The 17663-nt window shown below is 37.8% G+C and overlaps 1 protein-coding gene across 2 annotated transcripts in view; it reads left to right on the top strand.

The window, feature by feature from the left end:
* The window catches only part of WDR19 (WD repeat domain 19), a 113262-nt gene that overhangs the window by 12984 nt on the left and 82615 nt on the right, over positions 1 to 17663 (top strand). For both annotated transcript variants that reach the window (XM_007098871.3, XM_007098870.2), the window contains exons 5-9: positions 3501 to 3616; positions 7101 to 7216; positions 12282 to 12362; positions 14215 to 14327; positions 14834 to 15007. In XM_007098871.3, coding sequence (XP_007098933.1) covers positions 3501 to 3616; positions 7101 to 7216; positions 12282 to 12362; positions 14215 to 14327; positions 14834 to 15007 — 600 coding nt within the window. The remainder of the gene's footprint in view (positions 1 to 3500; positions 3617 to 7100; positions 7217 to 12281; positions 12363 to 14214; positions 14328 to 14833; positions 15008 to 17663) is intronic.

Below are 17663 nucleotides of genomic sequence, written 5' to 3'. Positions count from 1 at the left end.
ATAAAATACTAGCTCACTGAATTCAACAAAACATTAAAAAAATTATTCACCATGATCAAGTGGGAACTATTCCTGGGTTGTAAGGATAGTATTTGCAAATCAATCAATATGATACATCACATCAATAAGAGAAGGGATACGAACCATATGGTTGTTTCAATAGATGCAGAAAAAGCATTTGAGAAAGAACAACATCCATTCATGATAAAAATGCTCAACAAAGTGGGCTTAGAGGAAACATACCTCATAATAAAGGCCACATATGAAAAACCCACAGCTAACATCCTCTTCCATGGGGAAAAACTGAGAGCCTTTCCCCCAAAAGTCGGGAGCAAGACAAGGATGTCCACTCCCAAACTTTTTTTTTTAATTTTTTCAATGTTTATGTTTGAGAGACAGAGACAGAGCTTGAGTAGGAAAGGGGCAGAGAGGGAGGGAGACACAATCCAAAGCAGGCTCCAGGCTCTGAGCTGTCAGCACAGAGCCTGATGTGGGGCTCAAAACCACAAACTATGAGATCATGACCTGAGCTGAAGTGGACACTTAACCAACTGAGCCACCCAGGTGCCCCTACTCTCACTACTTTTATTCAACATAGTACTGGAAATCCTAGTCAAAAAATCAGACAATAGAAAGAAATAAAAGGCATTTAAATCAATAAGGAAAGAGTAAACGTTCCATTATTTGCAGATGACAAGGTACTATGTGTAGAAAATCTGAAAGACTCCACCAAAAAATTGCTAGAAATGATACACAAATTCAGTAAAGTTGCCAGATATAAAATCAATGTACAGAAATCGGTCACATTTCTGTACACCAATATGAAGCAGAAGAGAAATTAAGGAATCAATACCATTTACAATTGCACCAAAATCCTAGATACCTAGGAATAAACCTAAGGAAAGAGATGAAACACCTGTACTCTGGAAACTATAGAACACTTCAGAAAGACATTGAAAATGACACAAAGAAATGGAACATTCCATGCACATGGATTGGAAGAACAAATATTGTTAAAATGTCCATACTCCCCAAAGGAATCTACACATTTAATGCAATCTGTATCAAAATACCACCAACAATTTCACAGAGCTAGAACAAACAATCCTAAAATTCGTGTGGAACCACAAGAGACCCTGAATAGCCAACCTTGAAATAGAACAGCAAAGCTGGTGGCATCACAATTCTTGACTTCAAGCTATATTACAAAGCTGTAATCATCAAGACAGTATGGTGCTGGCACAAAAAAATACACATAGATCAATGGAACAGAATTGAAAACCCAGAAATGAACCCACGATTATATGATTAATTAATCTTCAACAAAGCAGGAAAAAATGCCCAGTGGGAAAAAGACAGTGTCTTCAACCAGTGGTGTTGGGAAAACTTGGATAGCCACATGCAAAAGAATGAAGCTTGACAACTTTCTTACACCATATGCAAAAATAAATTCAAAATGGATTAAAGACCTAAATGTGAGACCTGAAACCATAAGCATCCTAGAAGACAGCACAGGCAGTAACTTCTTTGACATCTGCTGCTGCACCTTTTTTTTTTTAATTTGAGAGAGAGAGAGTGTGTGTGAGAGTGCATGGGGGAGGGGCAGAGGGAAAAGGAGAGAGAGAATCTTAAGCAGGCTCCACGCCCAGTACAGAGCCCAACATGGGGCTCAATCTCACAACCGTGAGATCACAACCTGAGTCCAAATCAAGAGTCAGATACTAGGGGCGCCTGGGTGGCTTGGTCAGTTAAGTGTCTGACTTCCACTCAGGTCATGATTTCATGGTCTGTGGGTTCGAGACCTGCATTGGGCTCTGTGCTGACAGCTCAGAGCCTGGAGCCTGCTTCAGATTCTGTGTCTCCCTCTCTCTCTGCCCCTCCCCAGCTGTGCTCTCTCCCTCTCAATAATAAATAAATAAACTTAAAAAAAATATTTATAAAAAAAAAGAGTCGACACTTAACCAACTGACCCATCCAAGCACCCTGCAACTTCTTTCTTGATGTCTCCTGAGGGTAGGGAAACAAAACAAAAAATAAACTCTTGGGACTACATTAAAATAAAAAGCTTCTTCACAATGAAGGAAACAATCAACAAAACTAAAGGCAACTTATAGAATGGAAGAAGATATTTGCAAATGACATCCAATAAAGGGTTAATATCCAAAATATATAAAGCATTTATAAAATCCAACACCTAATAATCCAATGAAAAAATGGGCAGAAGACATACAGATGGCTGATAGACACATGAAAAGATGTTCAACGTCACTTATCAGGCAAATCAAAACTACAATGACACATCACCTCATACCTGTCAGAATGGCTAAAATAAAAAACAATAGATGTTGGTGAGGATGTGGAGAAATGGGAATTTTGGCGGGAAGGCAAACTGGTATAGCCACTGTGGAAAATAGTATGCAAGTTTCTCAAAAAGTTAAAAATAGAACTACCTGTGATCCTTCAATCATACTACTCTAAGTATTTACCCAAAGAGTACAAAATCACTAAATCAAAAGGATATGTTCACCTTGATGTTTATAGCAACATTATCTACATTAGCCAAATTATGGAAACAGTGTTCCATTGATTGATGAATGGATGAAGAAGATGTGGTATATATGTATTTATGTATATACATAAACCCAACGGAATATTACTTAGCCATAAAAAAGAATGAAACCTTGCCATTTGCAGTGACATTGATGGAGCTAGAGAATATAATGCTAAGTGAAATAAGTCAGAGAAAGACAAATACCATATTATTTCATTCATATGTGGAATTTAAGAAACAAGCAAAACAAGAAAAGAGAGAGAGAGAGAGAGAGGCAAACCAAGAAACAAACTCTTAACTATAGAGAACAAACTGATTGTTACCAGAGGGGAGGTTCCTGAAGGGATGGGCAAAAGAGGTGATGGGGATTAAGGGGTGCAGTTGTCATGATGAGCACTGAGTCATGTATTCAAGTGTTGAATCACTATATTGCACACCTGAAACTAATATTATACTGTGGTTAACTAATTGGAATTTAAATAAAAACTTTAAAAAGTGACAGAGTTGGAAAATATATGTTTTATTTAAGGCGATGAATTGTTGATGATGTTTCCAGTTTTATATACAGTGTTATTGGACCTACTTTTTTGAAAGCATGAGGTGTTCTCATCCATTAAGATTTTTACCACATTTACAACTATCATTAGACTAATTAAACCATCTCATCATGAGTCATCTTAACAAAATTTGAGATTCCATCATGACTTATGTTTTTATTTATTACGTATTTGTAGGTCTGCACTGAATTTGTAGAGCTGACAGTAAGATCACCTTCTAGCATCTCCAAAATATCTTTAGCAGTTAGTTTGTGTTCTAAAGCATTAAGTTGTAATTTTGTACTTCAGCTCCTAAGTAGATATTAAAATTATTCATGAAATACTTTTTAAAGGATCTGTTTGGAGGTTATGATTGTGAATTTTTTTTAGTAATTGATATTTTAATGTTATAGGGATCAAATGTCTTTCCTTCTTTGGTCAAAAATTGGAAGTTTCCTGGCTGTTGGAACTGTTAAAGGAAATTTGCTTATTTATAATCGTCAGACATCTCGAAAGATTCCTGTGCTGGGTAGGTTATAGCTGGAAACACTGCTAAATACTTGAGATGCTTTACATAAATGTAATATATTTTACTGCCTTAGACTTTTCTGATATTGCAAGGGAAATTGTGTAGTAGTGAGGCTCCCCTGGTCAAGCCTTATATCTTAGCTAAACTTCAAGATCCATCTACACTATCTGCTAAGAATTACCCAGGCTATATAGAATGAATGTCTCTCTAAGGTCCACCTGTGCCTTTGGACACCAGGACATTAATAGGATGGCTTCCATTTGTCCCTTTCTCACCCAGATTGAGAACTGTGGACATGGAATAGCTCACGTTCATATCAACACATCAGTAGATGGACTAAAACATTTGGTGACTGTTTGGTGAGAATATAAATAGATATTAATTCTAACCTCTTACTCTCTCCAAACATCAAGTTAGCCTTTGTAGGCACTCAGAGTTACATTTGCCTCAGGGTATATGACTAGAGTGTGTCTGTCCTTGTTTGACATTCTTGGTTCAGGCTCTTTGATTCCCACAATCTCTGGTCACTTAGCATCTGCCTTCTGAATACCCAAGAAGAAACAGATCTATGCTTAACTATTGTAACATCATGCTGGTGAATGGTGAAACTAGTAGGCTTAATTATACCCAGGTGGCCAGAAGAATTATAATTTACTGCTAAGGAAGAAATTATAATCTGGAGATAAGAGTGCCCACGGAATACTTGAGAAAGTACCTTTCAATTGAGGACACTTAATTATTTCATTTTTTTCACATATATGTCTATGTTTAATATTAATATTTTTAGTACTCCAGCTAAAAGGTAATGTTATTGATCCATTTGAAAAACTAAACAAACTATTTTGAGTTATAAAAAACAACTTTCACCAAATTGTCTATTTGACTTCAGTTAGGCATTTTTTGTATCCCAGTTCATCTGTAAGAATATCCTGCCAATTAATTTACAGGCCCCAGAAATTTTGACACTTGATATATAAGAAAATAATTCATCAAAGCATGATTATTTTGTGTCAGGCATTTGTCATATGTTCATGATTTTATATGTGATCTTCGTATTTAATATGAATACTGAGTCTGTTCTCAGTCATTTATTAACTGTGAAAAATGGGCCTAAGGAGATTCAAGTTAATTTTGTATCTTTAGCTAAATATATAATAGCTGCCTCTTTCAGAGTTGGCTATGATTTGTGACTGCCTTTTTTCCTTTTAAATAACTCACTTTCCTAAATCCAAGCTTTTCCACTCCAGGTAGCTGCCGCATGGTAGCATGATCTGTCAACATTTCACAGTAACTAAATCTGTTACCACGTTTCATCTCACACTGATTTATTTCCTCAACTAGACTAGACACGGGCAGTTTTCTCATTGCATGGTTCTTATATACATGAAATTCATTTACTACAGTTTAATTAAATGTTGCAAGCCTCTCAATAACATGGTTCAGACCCCAGTTACCATACTAGAGCATCTGTGAGTCAGTATTAATTACATAAGTCAGTACATGTAAAGTGCCCAGAACACTTTAAGTAGGCACATAAAACATGTTAACTGTTCTTGATGTTAAGGCCAACCTGAGTTCTGAGCACTACAAGCAAAGAGGCCTTGAGGTGTACAGGAAGGAGGAGGGAGAGGTGTTCTTCTCCCTTTCTCGGGTATAGAAAGGAGTTTGTCTTTGAGATTTTCCCACCTCTCTTTGTGCACTCTTTTTTCCCTCCTAATGCCCATCTCTCTGGGCCCAGTTCCAATGTAGCACCCAAGTCCCTTAATTTCTAATCAGAAAACTCTACTACATCTCAGTGTCTCTCTGAATGCTCCCTTCACTTTTGTGCTCTGGCCTCCTGATTGGCAATGTCATCTGTATCCTGACGACTCCCATGTTTATCTCTTCCAATTTGTAGACTCCTATATCCAACTGCTTACTCAGCATCTCTGATGAGATATCTAATAAATACTTCAAATTTAATATCTTTAAAACCCTTTGGACACACAGCTGTCCCTCTCACCATTGGTGACATCTCATCATTTTAGATCTTCAGGCTAACCCTTAGTCTTGACTCTCCCTCTTTCTCATACCCTCCATATCTAATTTGCCAGAAAATCTTACAGGATTATCTTCAGATATCTCCATAATCCAGCCTCTTCTCACCACCTGTCCTGTTCCGCTGTGTGTGAGCCTCAAACATCTTCCACTGAATTTCTGCAATCTCTTAACTTGTTTCCCTGCTTCAACTCTTGCCCCACTATCAAATATTCTCAACTAGGGGCCAGAGTGAGCCTTCTTCTCAGACCTTTCCAGTGGTCCTCCATCTGACCCAGAGTCAAAGCCAGAGTCCTCACAATGGCCAGCCAAGGCCTGCATGACCTGGTGCTTGCAAACTCTCCGATTTCATCTCATACTCTTCTCACTTCCTCTGCTCCAGCCACACTGTCCTCCTTGCTGAGCCTCTAACACACCTGGCACACTCCTGCCTCAGATTGTACTCACTTAATAACTACTTATTTAGAACTTATTTCCTGCATAGGTACTGTATTAAGTTCTGTAAGGGGTGGAAAGAATGGTGTGGTCTCTGCTCTCAAAAGCAGCCAAAATAGCTAAACTTATATGGCACCTTCTTTATGCCTGGCACTCTTCTAAGTGCTTGAACTCATTTGATCCTCAGCTCTGTGAGATTGGCCCTACTGTTATCCCCAATTTATGGGTATGCGACTAAGGAATAGAAATGTTAAGTAGCTCACAGTAAGTGGTGGAGACAAGTTTCAAATCTAGGCAGTCTGGCTCCAGAGTATGTATACTTAACCATTCTATTTCTCATTGTAGAATTAATCTTGAGACTCAAGGATTTATGCTAGGACCTTCAATAAATCTCACAGTGTCAAGTATGTAATTCTCTGCTTCCCCAAATACAGTTTTTGCACTGGCTAGATTCCTCAGCAAAAAAGTTTCCTGATACATAGTGGTTCTATCTAATATCCCTTACTAGTTAAGTGACTCCGTTCTTAACACAAGTCTCACTAGGACACATTCAGATTTGCACCTCAGTATTATCACAAATCTAATGGCCCTCGAATTTTTCATGAATAGTCAAAACTGTGAATGTTGAATCTGTTTATACCAAGGGTCTACCACCCTGTAAAGCTGAGTATAGTAAAGATAACTCGAGTGCCGTGGGGTTTGCCTCTCTTAGAGACATCGTTACAGGGTTAGCTACATGGTAAGCAAACAAACTTATCAAGTAGCAGAATATCCACCTAAACAGTTAAAAAAAAAAAAAGCATTATTGCTCTTCTATGCTGTTATATTGATTTGTAACTTGGTAATAAACTTTTAAATAAGGTTGCTTAGACACTAACTGCTTTGATGAGGTTTAACATTCTTTGTTTAATATCCATGTCATATTACCTAAATGTTCAGATTAGACATCACAGATCTTTTAATTTTTTTTTGAGAAACCCATGTGTCTGTACAAAAATCATCTCTTTTTCAGGAAAACATACTAAGAGAATCACATGTGGATGTTGGAATGCAGAAAATCTGCTTGCTTTAGGTGGTGAAGATAAAATGATTACAGTTAGCAATCAGGAAGGTGACACGATAAGACAGGTAATACAGTAACATCCTTGGTCCAATATATTCAGAATTTCCCTGAAATGAAGTTTGTCTACCAAGCTCATCTGTACAATTTTTAAATCTCTACGTGAGATATGCATACAATAACTTCATATTCTAAACAACAAAAGCTTTTCTTTTTATGTATTAGTACACTTTTCTTCATAGGACTACTTTATCCAAATATTTTCCTTTGTACATTTTCCATTATCGAGTATTAGCATGGGTTATCGGCTCTGTGGTTATACTCCGTCTGTCCATTTGTGAGATAACCCTTACTTTATATATGTATGTTTATAATATAAATGTGAATAACTAAACTTGGATTCTGGTCTGCCTGATATGTTAATTTAACTTTAACTGATATGTTAAATTGCTTCCAAACTGACCCTAATTAAAATTTAAATTTAATTTTAGGATTAAAGTTTACCGCTGTTCAAATTTCACAAATTGATTTGTGAAATCACAAATTTGTGATTCCACAAATTTGATCTAATCAAATTGATTAGATCCTCAGTGGCTCCTCCTTAAGGGAATTTGTATTACCAAGAGCTACTACATAATCTCACCAGTGGGTAAATTATACTTTGGACCACTTGGCCTATGATTTAGTATTGCTGGGGCAATATTAACTAGCAAATTCTTTAAATGCCCACCAGGTATGTGGCACTGTGCTATGTACTTTAGAAGAAATATGAAATATGACCCTATGTTCTCTATTGCTACATAACAAATTGCTCTCAAAACCTAGCAGTTTAAAACAATATACATTTATTGTTTTATAGTTTTTGTGGGTGAGCAATGCAGGTGCACCTAGCTGCATTAAGGTCTTAAAAGGCTGCATTTTATTGGTCAAGGTTGGAGTCTCATCTGAAGGCTTGACTGGGAAAAAAATCTGTTTCCACTCTCAGTCACATGGTTGTTGACAAGAGTTCAGTTCCTTACAGGTAGTTAGGCTCAGAGCCTCAGTTCCTCTCTGGCCATTGATTAGAAACCTACCTAATTACCATGCACTTGGATCTCTCTGTAGAGTGCCTCATAACATAGCAGGTGGTAATAGATTGTGAGCAGCCATTTGAAACTTAAGCCACAATCTCTTAATAAATAACCTGATCTCAAAATCATTTTTGCCATATTCTGTTATGTAGAAGTAAGTCCCTGGGTCCAGCCCACACTTCAAGGGGTAGGGATGGGGATTACACAAAGAAACCAGGAGGTGGGGATCATTGTGGATCATCTTAAAAGCTGTGAACCATGGGACCCTACTCTCAAGAAGACAGAACTAATTACGATAAAATACAGCCTTATGCAATTGCCAGTTTTGTGGTATAGCTTACAAGTCTTATATATGTGAGATGGAGGAGATCAAGGAAAGCTGAATTAGGAATCTTTAAAAGACAGATGATCTGAATAAATCAAGGTATAGGATGAACTTGTAACAGAGAGATCCAAAATTACAAGGGCTTCATTAAAAATAGACCTACCCTATGACCCAGCAATAGCACTGCTAGGAATTTACCCAAGGGATACAGGAGTACTGATGCATAGGGGCACTTGTACCCCAATGTTTATAGCAGCACTCTCAACAATAGCCAAATTATGGAAAGAGCCTAAATATCCATCAACTGATGAATGGGTAAAGAAATTGTGGTTTATATACACAATGGAGTACTACGTGGCAATGAGAAAGAATGAAATATGGCCCTTCGTAGCAACGTGGATGGAACTAGAGAGTGTGATGCTAAGTGAAATAAGCCATACAGAGAAGGACAGATGCCATGTGTTTTCACTCTTGTGTGGATCCTGAGAAACTTAACAGAAACCCATGTGGGAGGGGAAGGAAAAAAAAAAGAGGTTAGAGTGGGAGAGAGCCAAAGCATAAGAGACTCTTAAAAACTGAGAACAAACTGAGGGTTGATGGGGGAGGGGAGGGTGGGTGATGGGTATTGAGGAGGGCACCTTTTGGGGTGAGCACTGGGTGTTGTATGGAAACCAATTTGACAATAAATTTCGTATATTGAAAAAAAAAACAAAATTACAAGGGCTCTAAGAATATGGTAGTTTGGATGGTTTTTCTTCTTTTTCTTTCTCATATAACAGAGAGAGGTAGGCAGATCATCTCTGCATGTCTGCTTCACAAGGCTGTACATAGTCCCAGGTTCCTTGCTTCCATCTTACTGCTCTGCTATTTGCTAGGATGTTTTGTCTTCATATGCATAGTTAACAGCACCAGATCTGTATTTCCACCCCAGGGAAGGGAGAAAGAGAAGTGGAGTGCAAGAAACATTTAAAGGACCTATTCTGGAAGATGCATTTATTATTTCCATTCATATCACTAGAACCTAATCATATAGTCACGCCATACTGCTGCCAGGGAAGCTACAAATTTAGTCTCTGTAGATCATCGATCGTGTGCCCCACTGAAACTTGTTTTAGTGGATACCATAAGACATTTAGCAGTCTGTCATTCAACCCACGCAAAGCAGCAAGAACAAAGATAAGAAGAAAAACTTGAAGCTTGTTTATGGCTCGTTCAAGATTGGCTTGACTGAAGATGTGGGCTTTGATTGAAAATTTATAGAAAATAAGGCTGAAGAAGAAAGTTGGTTCCTGTATCTGGAAAGCTCTGAAAGTTAAGCAGAAGTAACTCAACCATGTTGAGCAGAACCATAGCATGATTAAAGTGGTTCTTAAGAAAGATTAACTAGTGTAAAAGATATTTCCTAGAAACCTAAAATTTTGAGCATTCTATTTTGGTACCCTTTTGAATTAGAATGATAATACAGTTCAAATGCTTTAGCTCCACACTTTTGTATCCATATCAGACATCAACACTGAATGAAGACATGGGCTTACAATGTTTTGCTAAATAGCATCCCAGGAAGTCGCTATATTCAGCCATTATCTGCATACATTTCCCATTTCTGATCTTTAAGATATATGCTTCCAGAATCAGACATACTACTTAAGTTGTCCTGTGGTAAGCAAAGCATACGTTAAAAGCATTGCTTTATTTGGTACTGTCTCTGAATTATTTTGACTTTATTCTGAAGATCACTCTAGTGTTACTTGTGTACTTTTATTTTTCTTTGTCCTGTTAAGGACTTGTCTTATTTCTTGAATCTGAAAATTGCTGTCTTTCATCAATTCTGGAAAATTCTTAGTCATTATCTCTTGGGTATTACCTCTTGCTCTTTCTATTCTGTCCTTCTGCAGTGTCAGTTAGACATATGTAGGACCTCCTATCTCTTTAACTCTCTTTTGTAATATCTTTTTGTCACTACAACTTCTGGATAATTTCATCAAATCAGTTCACTTACTCTTGAAATTTGGTCAAATTTGAGTTTTTTTATTTTAGTGATTCTTCTTTTCATTTTTAATAAGTACTTTAGAGCAAAATAGGCATTAATAGGATTAAGAGGTACAAATTTCCAGTTGCAAAATAAGTCATGGAGGTATGATATATAGCATAGGGAATATAGTCAGTAATATCGTAATAATTTTGTATGGTGAGATAGTACTAGAGTTATGGGGATAATTTTGTAAAATATATAAATATTAAACTACTATGATGTTTACCTAGAAGTAATAGGATATTGTATGTCAAGTATACAGTTGATCCCTCAACAACATGGGTTTGAACGGTGCAGATTTACTTATATGCGGATTTTTTTTCAATAAATATAGTACAGCACCATAAATGTATTTTCTCTTATGACTTTCTTTTTTTCTTTTTTTGGAAATAAAGTGAATGGGGAAGAGGGACAGAGGGAGAGAGAGAGAATCTCAAGCAGGCTCCATGCTCAGCGTGGAGCCTGACGTGAGTCTCAATCCCCCGACTCTGGGATCGTGACCTGAGCTGAAATCAAGAGTCAGATGCTCAACTGACTGAGCCACCCAGGCACCCCATGATTTTCTTAATAACGTTTTCTTTTCTCCAGTTTATTTTATTGTAAGAATACAGTATTTAATATACATAACATGCAAACCATGTATTAATTGTTTATGTTATTAGTAAGGCTTCCAGTCAGCAGTAGGCTATTAGTAGTTAAGTTTTGGGGAATCAACATTTTATGCCAATTTTGAACTGTGCAGGGGCTCGGCTACCCTGACCTCCATGTTATTCAAGGGTCAGCTGTATTTTTAATTAAAAAAGAAAAGTACTTTGTAGTTCTCTTAAAAATCTGACAGGATTTTTTTTTTTTTTTAAGTCTCTTGTCAGGGTGCCTAGGTGGCCCAGTTGGTTGAGCATCTAACTCTTAATTTCAGTTCAGGTCGTGATCCCAGAGTTGTGGGATCAAGCCTTGCATCAAGCTCTACACTGAGCATTGGAGCCTGCTTACGATGCTATCCCTCTCCCTCTGCCCCTCTCCACCACTCTCTCTCTCTCTAAAATTATAAATAAAAAGTCTCTTGTCATACTTATGAGTCTTTTTATGTGTTTAGTCATTTTAAAGCATTACTTTATGATCTCTCTCTGAGAATTCTGTTATTTTTAGATCTGCTGACTTTTGCTCTTGATGCATTATTTCTTTGTGACTTTTCTCATTTTGAATTGTGAGCTCATCTTCAGCAGGGCTTGTCTGTGGAAATTTTTTTGCAGCTTTGGAAGAGGCTTTGGATTTGCTTTTGATAAACACTCCAAGGAGTTTCTAGACCACTCAAAGTATAAATTTGAACTTCAGATCATAATGAGGATAGGAAGGAACGTTTGATTTGAAAAGAATGTTTTCGGCATTTCTTCTGACTCAAAGCTCAGCCCAAATCAAATGGGCTTCTTTATTATCTCCTTACCAACTGCTCTGGATAGTTGCACACATACTTTGGTTTATGGTTTGATCTTTGCTTATTGTCCCTGGAAATTTTCCTTACCTTCTTTCAAGCTTAATGTATCTATTTGATAAGATATGTGTTCCGTTTCATCCAGAATTTCTAGAGGTTTATCACGGTGGGATTTTCAGGTATAACAGAAGTGAAAGCAAGTTACCTGTTCTATTAATATTCAGAATGAATTTAAGTGTTGCATTTGTTCATAGTGATAACATTTCTATCCCTGCAGACATCAGTGAGATCAGAGCCTAGCGACATGCAGTTTTCCATGATGAAGACTGATGATCGAATGTCTGCTGCTGAAAGCACAGTAAGAATGCTAAACCAGGGCACTGGGGGGGCTCAGTCGGTTTAGTGTCCAACTTCAGCTCGGGTCATGATCTCGCAGTTTGTGGTTTCAAGCCCCACACCAGGCTCTATACTGACAGATCAGAGCCTGGAGCCTGCTTTGGATTCTGTGTCTCCTCTCTCTGCCCCTCCCCCACTTGTGTGCACGCAGTCTCTCTTTCTTTCTCTCTCTCTCTCTTTTTCAAAAATAATGTTAAAAAAATTTTTTTAAAGAATTCTAAGTCAAATCCATGCCCAAGTTATTTTGATACTTTTGTAGACTATATTTTCTCCTAGGATGGATCAGAATGTATAGTGATAAATAAATTATGGTCTGTCATTTATTAAATCAGTGTAAGCTCCAGTCTCTTAGGCATGTAAGTTGCTTTTGCTGCTGCTGGCAACATCTAGCTACCTGGTGTCACAGCAGATGAAGGCATCTTCCTGATGCAGTGGGTGTTGCTCTTCCGATTCTTGTGGTAGTAAAAACAGGGAGGGCGCCTTCACAAATAGAAGTCTTGATTTCTATATCATTTTTTTTTTTTTCATGCTATTGGAGATGGTGAACAGAGCTCTGGAAATTGTACTTTTTATTTTATTAATAGCTTAGATGCATTTTCCCTGCCACAATTTAATATTCTGAAATCCAGATGATTTTCACAATTAATACAAATATATTTAAATTAAATGATCCCATTTCTTAAAAAGCTATTTAATTGATAGTGACTTATAATTGGTAGAATCAAGGAAATATATCAGTGTTTCTCTTTTTATATAAATCCATCACTCTTAATGAGCCCAAATAAGTAATACACTCCTTCCCGTCCCTCACACAGGTTAACCCTGCACTGAAAATTACAATCAAATATTGACTGTGTGAGTAATGGAGGGACACTAGTCTAGCTACATTGACCAGTGACCTGCAGGTGATGGAAAGAATGATGATATAAAAAATTGAGCTCAATTACCCACACAATGTGGCTCAAAATCAGAATGTCCTCTTAGGATGGAAAACTCTCTATACTCTGGATATGAATTCAGTTTCAGTGGAACTTTGTCAGACTTACAGTCCTGTATTGCACAGACCTCTAATGAGAGGTGTAGAGAATTTTAAAAAGTTAGCCCACCCAAGGGCACCTGGGTGGCTCAGTTGGTTAAGCATCCAACTTTGGCTCAGGTCATGATCTCACAGCTCGTGAGTTCAAGCCCCATGTCAGGCTCTGTGCTGACATCTTGGAGCCTGGAGCCTGCTTCAGATTCTGTGTCTCCCTCTCTCTCAGCCCCTCCTCTGCTCTCTCTCTCTCTCTCTCTCCCTCAAAAATAAATAATAAAACATTAAAAAAAATTTTTTTAGGGGCGCCTGGGTGGCTCCGTCAGTTAGGCATCCAACTTCGGCTCAGGTCATGATCTCACAGTTTTTGAGTTTGAGCCCCGTGTCAGGCTCTGTGCTGACAGCTCAGAGCCTGGAACCTGCTTCAGATTCTGTGTCTCCCTCTGCCCCTCCCCTGCTCACGCTCTTTCTCTCTCTCAATAATAAATAAAGGCTAAAAAAAATTTTTCTTTTTTAATTTTTTTAAATAAAATAAAGTAACACCCAGCTATTTTAATGTACTTTTCAAAGGGTATGTTGGATGTGTGTAAAGCCAAGGACCCTTCCCAGACTATATATTACAATGTATTTTTTTAAATCACGTTGTTATCTTATTAGTTACAACATTTAATGTAAACCTGGCTCATTGTTTGCATAAATTAGTTTTAGCTATTTGAATTTCCTTATTGGTCTTCACGAAGTACTGAGTAATTCATTTGCACGATCTCTTAATCTTTTCTGGCAGATCAGTGTGGTGGTTGGCAAGAAAACTTTGTTTCTTTATAATCTGAATGAACCAGATAGTCCAATTGATCTGGAATTTCAGCAGCGCTATGGTAACATTGTCTGCTATAGGTGGTATGTAAAAAAAGCTTATTACCAAAAGATATCCGTGTGTTTTTCCTTACTAATATATTTCATTTTTGACCTTAGCATTTTCACTTCTATATGTAACATTTTCTGGATTGTAAACTATGATTTAATATGTGAAACTTGGGGTACCTGGGTGGTTCAGTCAATTAAGTGGCCGACTTCGGCTCAGATCACGATCTCATGGTTCATGAGTTTGAGCCCCACAACAGTCTCTGTGCTGACAGCTCAGAGCCTGGAGCCTGCTTTGGATTCTATGTCTCCTCCTCTCTCTGTCCCTCTCCCGCTCATACTCACTCACTCTTTCTCTCTCTCTTTCTCTGTCAGAAATAAACATTAAAAAAAAATTAAATATGTGAAACTACCTAGCATATTACGTGGCCCTTGATAAATTGGATTCTGTAGTTCTTTAGTTTTAAGGCACTTGCTTATTTACTTTATTGCAAATGATAGTTAATCATCCTATTAATGTATTGTTGCCTTTGTTGCTATAGGTATGGTGATGGCTACATCATGATTGGCTTTTCACGTGGAATTTTTGTGGTCATCTCCACTCATATTAGAGAGATTGGGCAAGAGATATTTCAGGCTCGTGACCACAAAGATAGTCTAACCAGTATTGCAGTATCACAGACGCTTAATAAAGCTGCTACATGTGGTGATACCTGGTAAGTTATATTCACATTTTCCCAGGAAAGCTTATGTAAGGAATATTGAAGATATTCAACAAGACTTTGATGGCTAATATGACTCTATCCACCATACTTTCTTGCACTCCTAAAACCTGTTTGCAATTGAAAATTTCTAAGACTGCTTCTGCTGTTAACACTCAGGGCAAAACCTAAAATAAATACTAGATGTAAACTAAATACAACACCTAAAATTGAGTTTGCTTGAAAATCCATCTTAAAATAGGTAATTCCAGGTAATATGAAGTAAGCACATTCCATCTGTCTCTCTCACTGAATACAGCAATAAACCCTGGGCAGACCTTTGTAGCAACGTGGATGGAACTGGAGAGTGTTATGCTAAGTGAAATAAGCCATACAGAGAAAGACAGATACCATATGCTTTCACTCTTGTGTGGATCCTGAGAAACTTAACAGAAACCCATGGGTGAGGGGAAGAAAAAAAAAAAAGAGGTTAGAGTGGGAGAGAGCCAAACCATAAGAGACTCTTAAAAACTGAGAACAAACTGAGGGTTGATGGGGGGTGGGAGGGAGGGGAGGGTGGGTGATGGGTATTGAGGAGGGCACCTTTTGGGATGAGCACTGGGTGTTGTATGGAAACCAATTTGACAATAAATTTCATATATTGAAGAAAAAAAAAAAAAAAACCTGGGCAGAATGCATGGAACAGCTATTTGAGGACTTTAAAAAGTAAATAGTAGGCATATTGAAGAAGACCAGAATTTGAAGGACCACTGAACCAGTAATGAGTCTCCCATTCGTCTTCCAATCTCTCAGGACTGAAGGCAGCCAAAATCCAGAAGTAGAAACCAGAACTTAAATGAGAGAGCTCTGAGAGGAGTCCTCTGGTTCTGGCTCACATTGCAGGAAAGAGAACTCTACTTATGCTCGGAGACAGTTGGGGAAATTTCCCAGTTTCCTTTCTTTGTCTTTCTTTCTTCTTTCATGCCCTGGCCACCAAGCAACCTGCAGTGGCAGCAACAGCTCCGGCAAGAAGGACCCTCAGATGCCTACAGCTCTGACAGAGGGTAACCTTCCTCCAGTTACAGGGGCTGTGGTCCCAGGAAAGTGGGGTAAACCCTGCTGCTTACTTTTCTCCCTGCCCTCCCACTGCTTGGTGGCAGGTATGGGTACAGTTGTGGGAAGGACGAGACCCTGCAGGGTAACTAGAGCCCAAACTTTACTGCTGGAAGACCAAAAAAGGGAGCCCCAGGGAATCACAACATACCAGGGAGATCCTAGAGAGGGAGGAGCTCTGGAAAGCAAGCATCTAAAGATATTTATGAGCTCCTAGGTTCACTCCTGAGCTATACATGTGTATCTCATCCTAAACATACCAAAGACTTTGAGAACTGAACTAAAAGATCATAATGCAAGTCCTCTGGGCCACAGAGTGGGCCATACAGGAACATATCCGAATATGACTGCAAAGCCTTTGAAAATGGAACTGATGTTGAAACCACAACCCACAAAAGTCTGGTTGATACTCGTGGCCTGAACCCAACTGGATTGGTTGCCTGCTTTGGAAAAAAAAAAAAAAAAATTAGCCTTCTCTATGGGACTTAGACAAGGTGCAAGAGTCTCAAACATAATATTCAGAATGTCCAAAATAGAACTCAAAGTTGCCTGACATACAAAGAATCAAGAAAGTTTCAACTTGCTTGGACAAGGCAATCAAAAGATGCCAGTGCCAAGAGGATGGAGGTAAAGGTAGTACCTTTATAAAAATTGTCCAAATAAGTCCAAAAAAACCTAGCTCAGATAACATTATAAACTGCTAAAAACTAAAGACAAAAAAACAGCATTTTAAATGACAGTGGATTTCTCACCATAAGTCATGGAGGCCAGAAGGAAGCATCACAGCTTCCTAAAGGGCTGAGAGAAAAGAACAGTCAGCTGAAATTCATTACCCAGTGAAAATATCTGTCAGTAATGAAGTGAAATGGAAACATTCTCAGGTGAGGAAAAATGAAGAGAATTTATTGCTAGCAGACCTGCTCTAGAAGAATTGCTGAAGGAAGTTCTTCAGATGGGACAGAACAGATGACAGCAGAGGATTCAGAACATCAAGAATGAAGGAAGAACGACAGAAATGGTAAATACAATAGATCATTTTTTTTGAGACCTTTAACATACGTGCTGTTGAAAGCAAAATTATCATATTGTCTGGTAGTATGTTCAGCATATTAAGATGCAGTACATAAGACAACCCCAACATAAAGGGAAGAGGTTAAAGTTATATGGGATTTCTACATTATTTGAAGTGGTGAAATACTGATTCTAAAGAGACTGTGAAATTAAATATGTATGTTATAATCTAGAGCAACCACTAAAAAACAGGCAGAGATATATATAAAAACACAATAGGTAAATTAAAATGGAATACTGAAAAATGTTCAAATCTAAAAGTGGCAAGAAAGGACAAACAGGAACAAAGGGACAAACAAAATAACAAAACAGTAGATTTAAGTTCACACAGATCAATTAACTATGTTAAACGTGTAAATGGCAATGCTATTAGACATAGACTATTAGAATTCTTAAATGACCCTATTATATGTTGTAACTCCCTTCAATATAATCATGTAATGAAATAACCAGGTAAAAGTGAAAGGATGGAAAAAGATCATCCAAG

The sequence above is a fragment of the Panthera tigris genome, chromosome B1, assembly GCF_018350195.1.
Source record: "Panthera tigris isolate Pti1 chromosome B1, P.tigris_Pti1_mat1.1, whole genome shotgun sequence".
NCBI lineage: Eukaryota > Metazoa > Chordata > Mammalia > Carnivora > Felidae > Panthera > Panthera tigris.
This window is presented reverse-complemented; position numbering and strand designations above follow the sequence as displayed.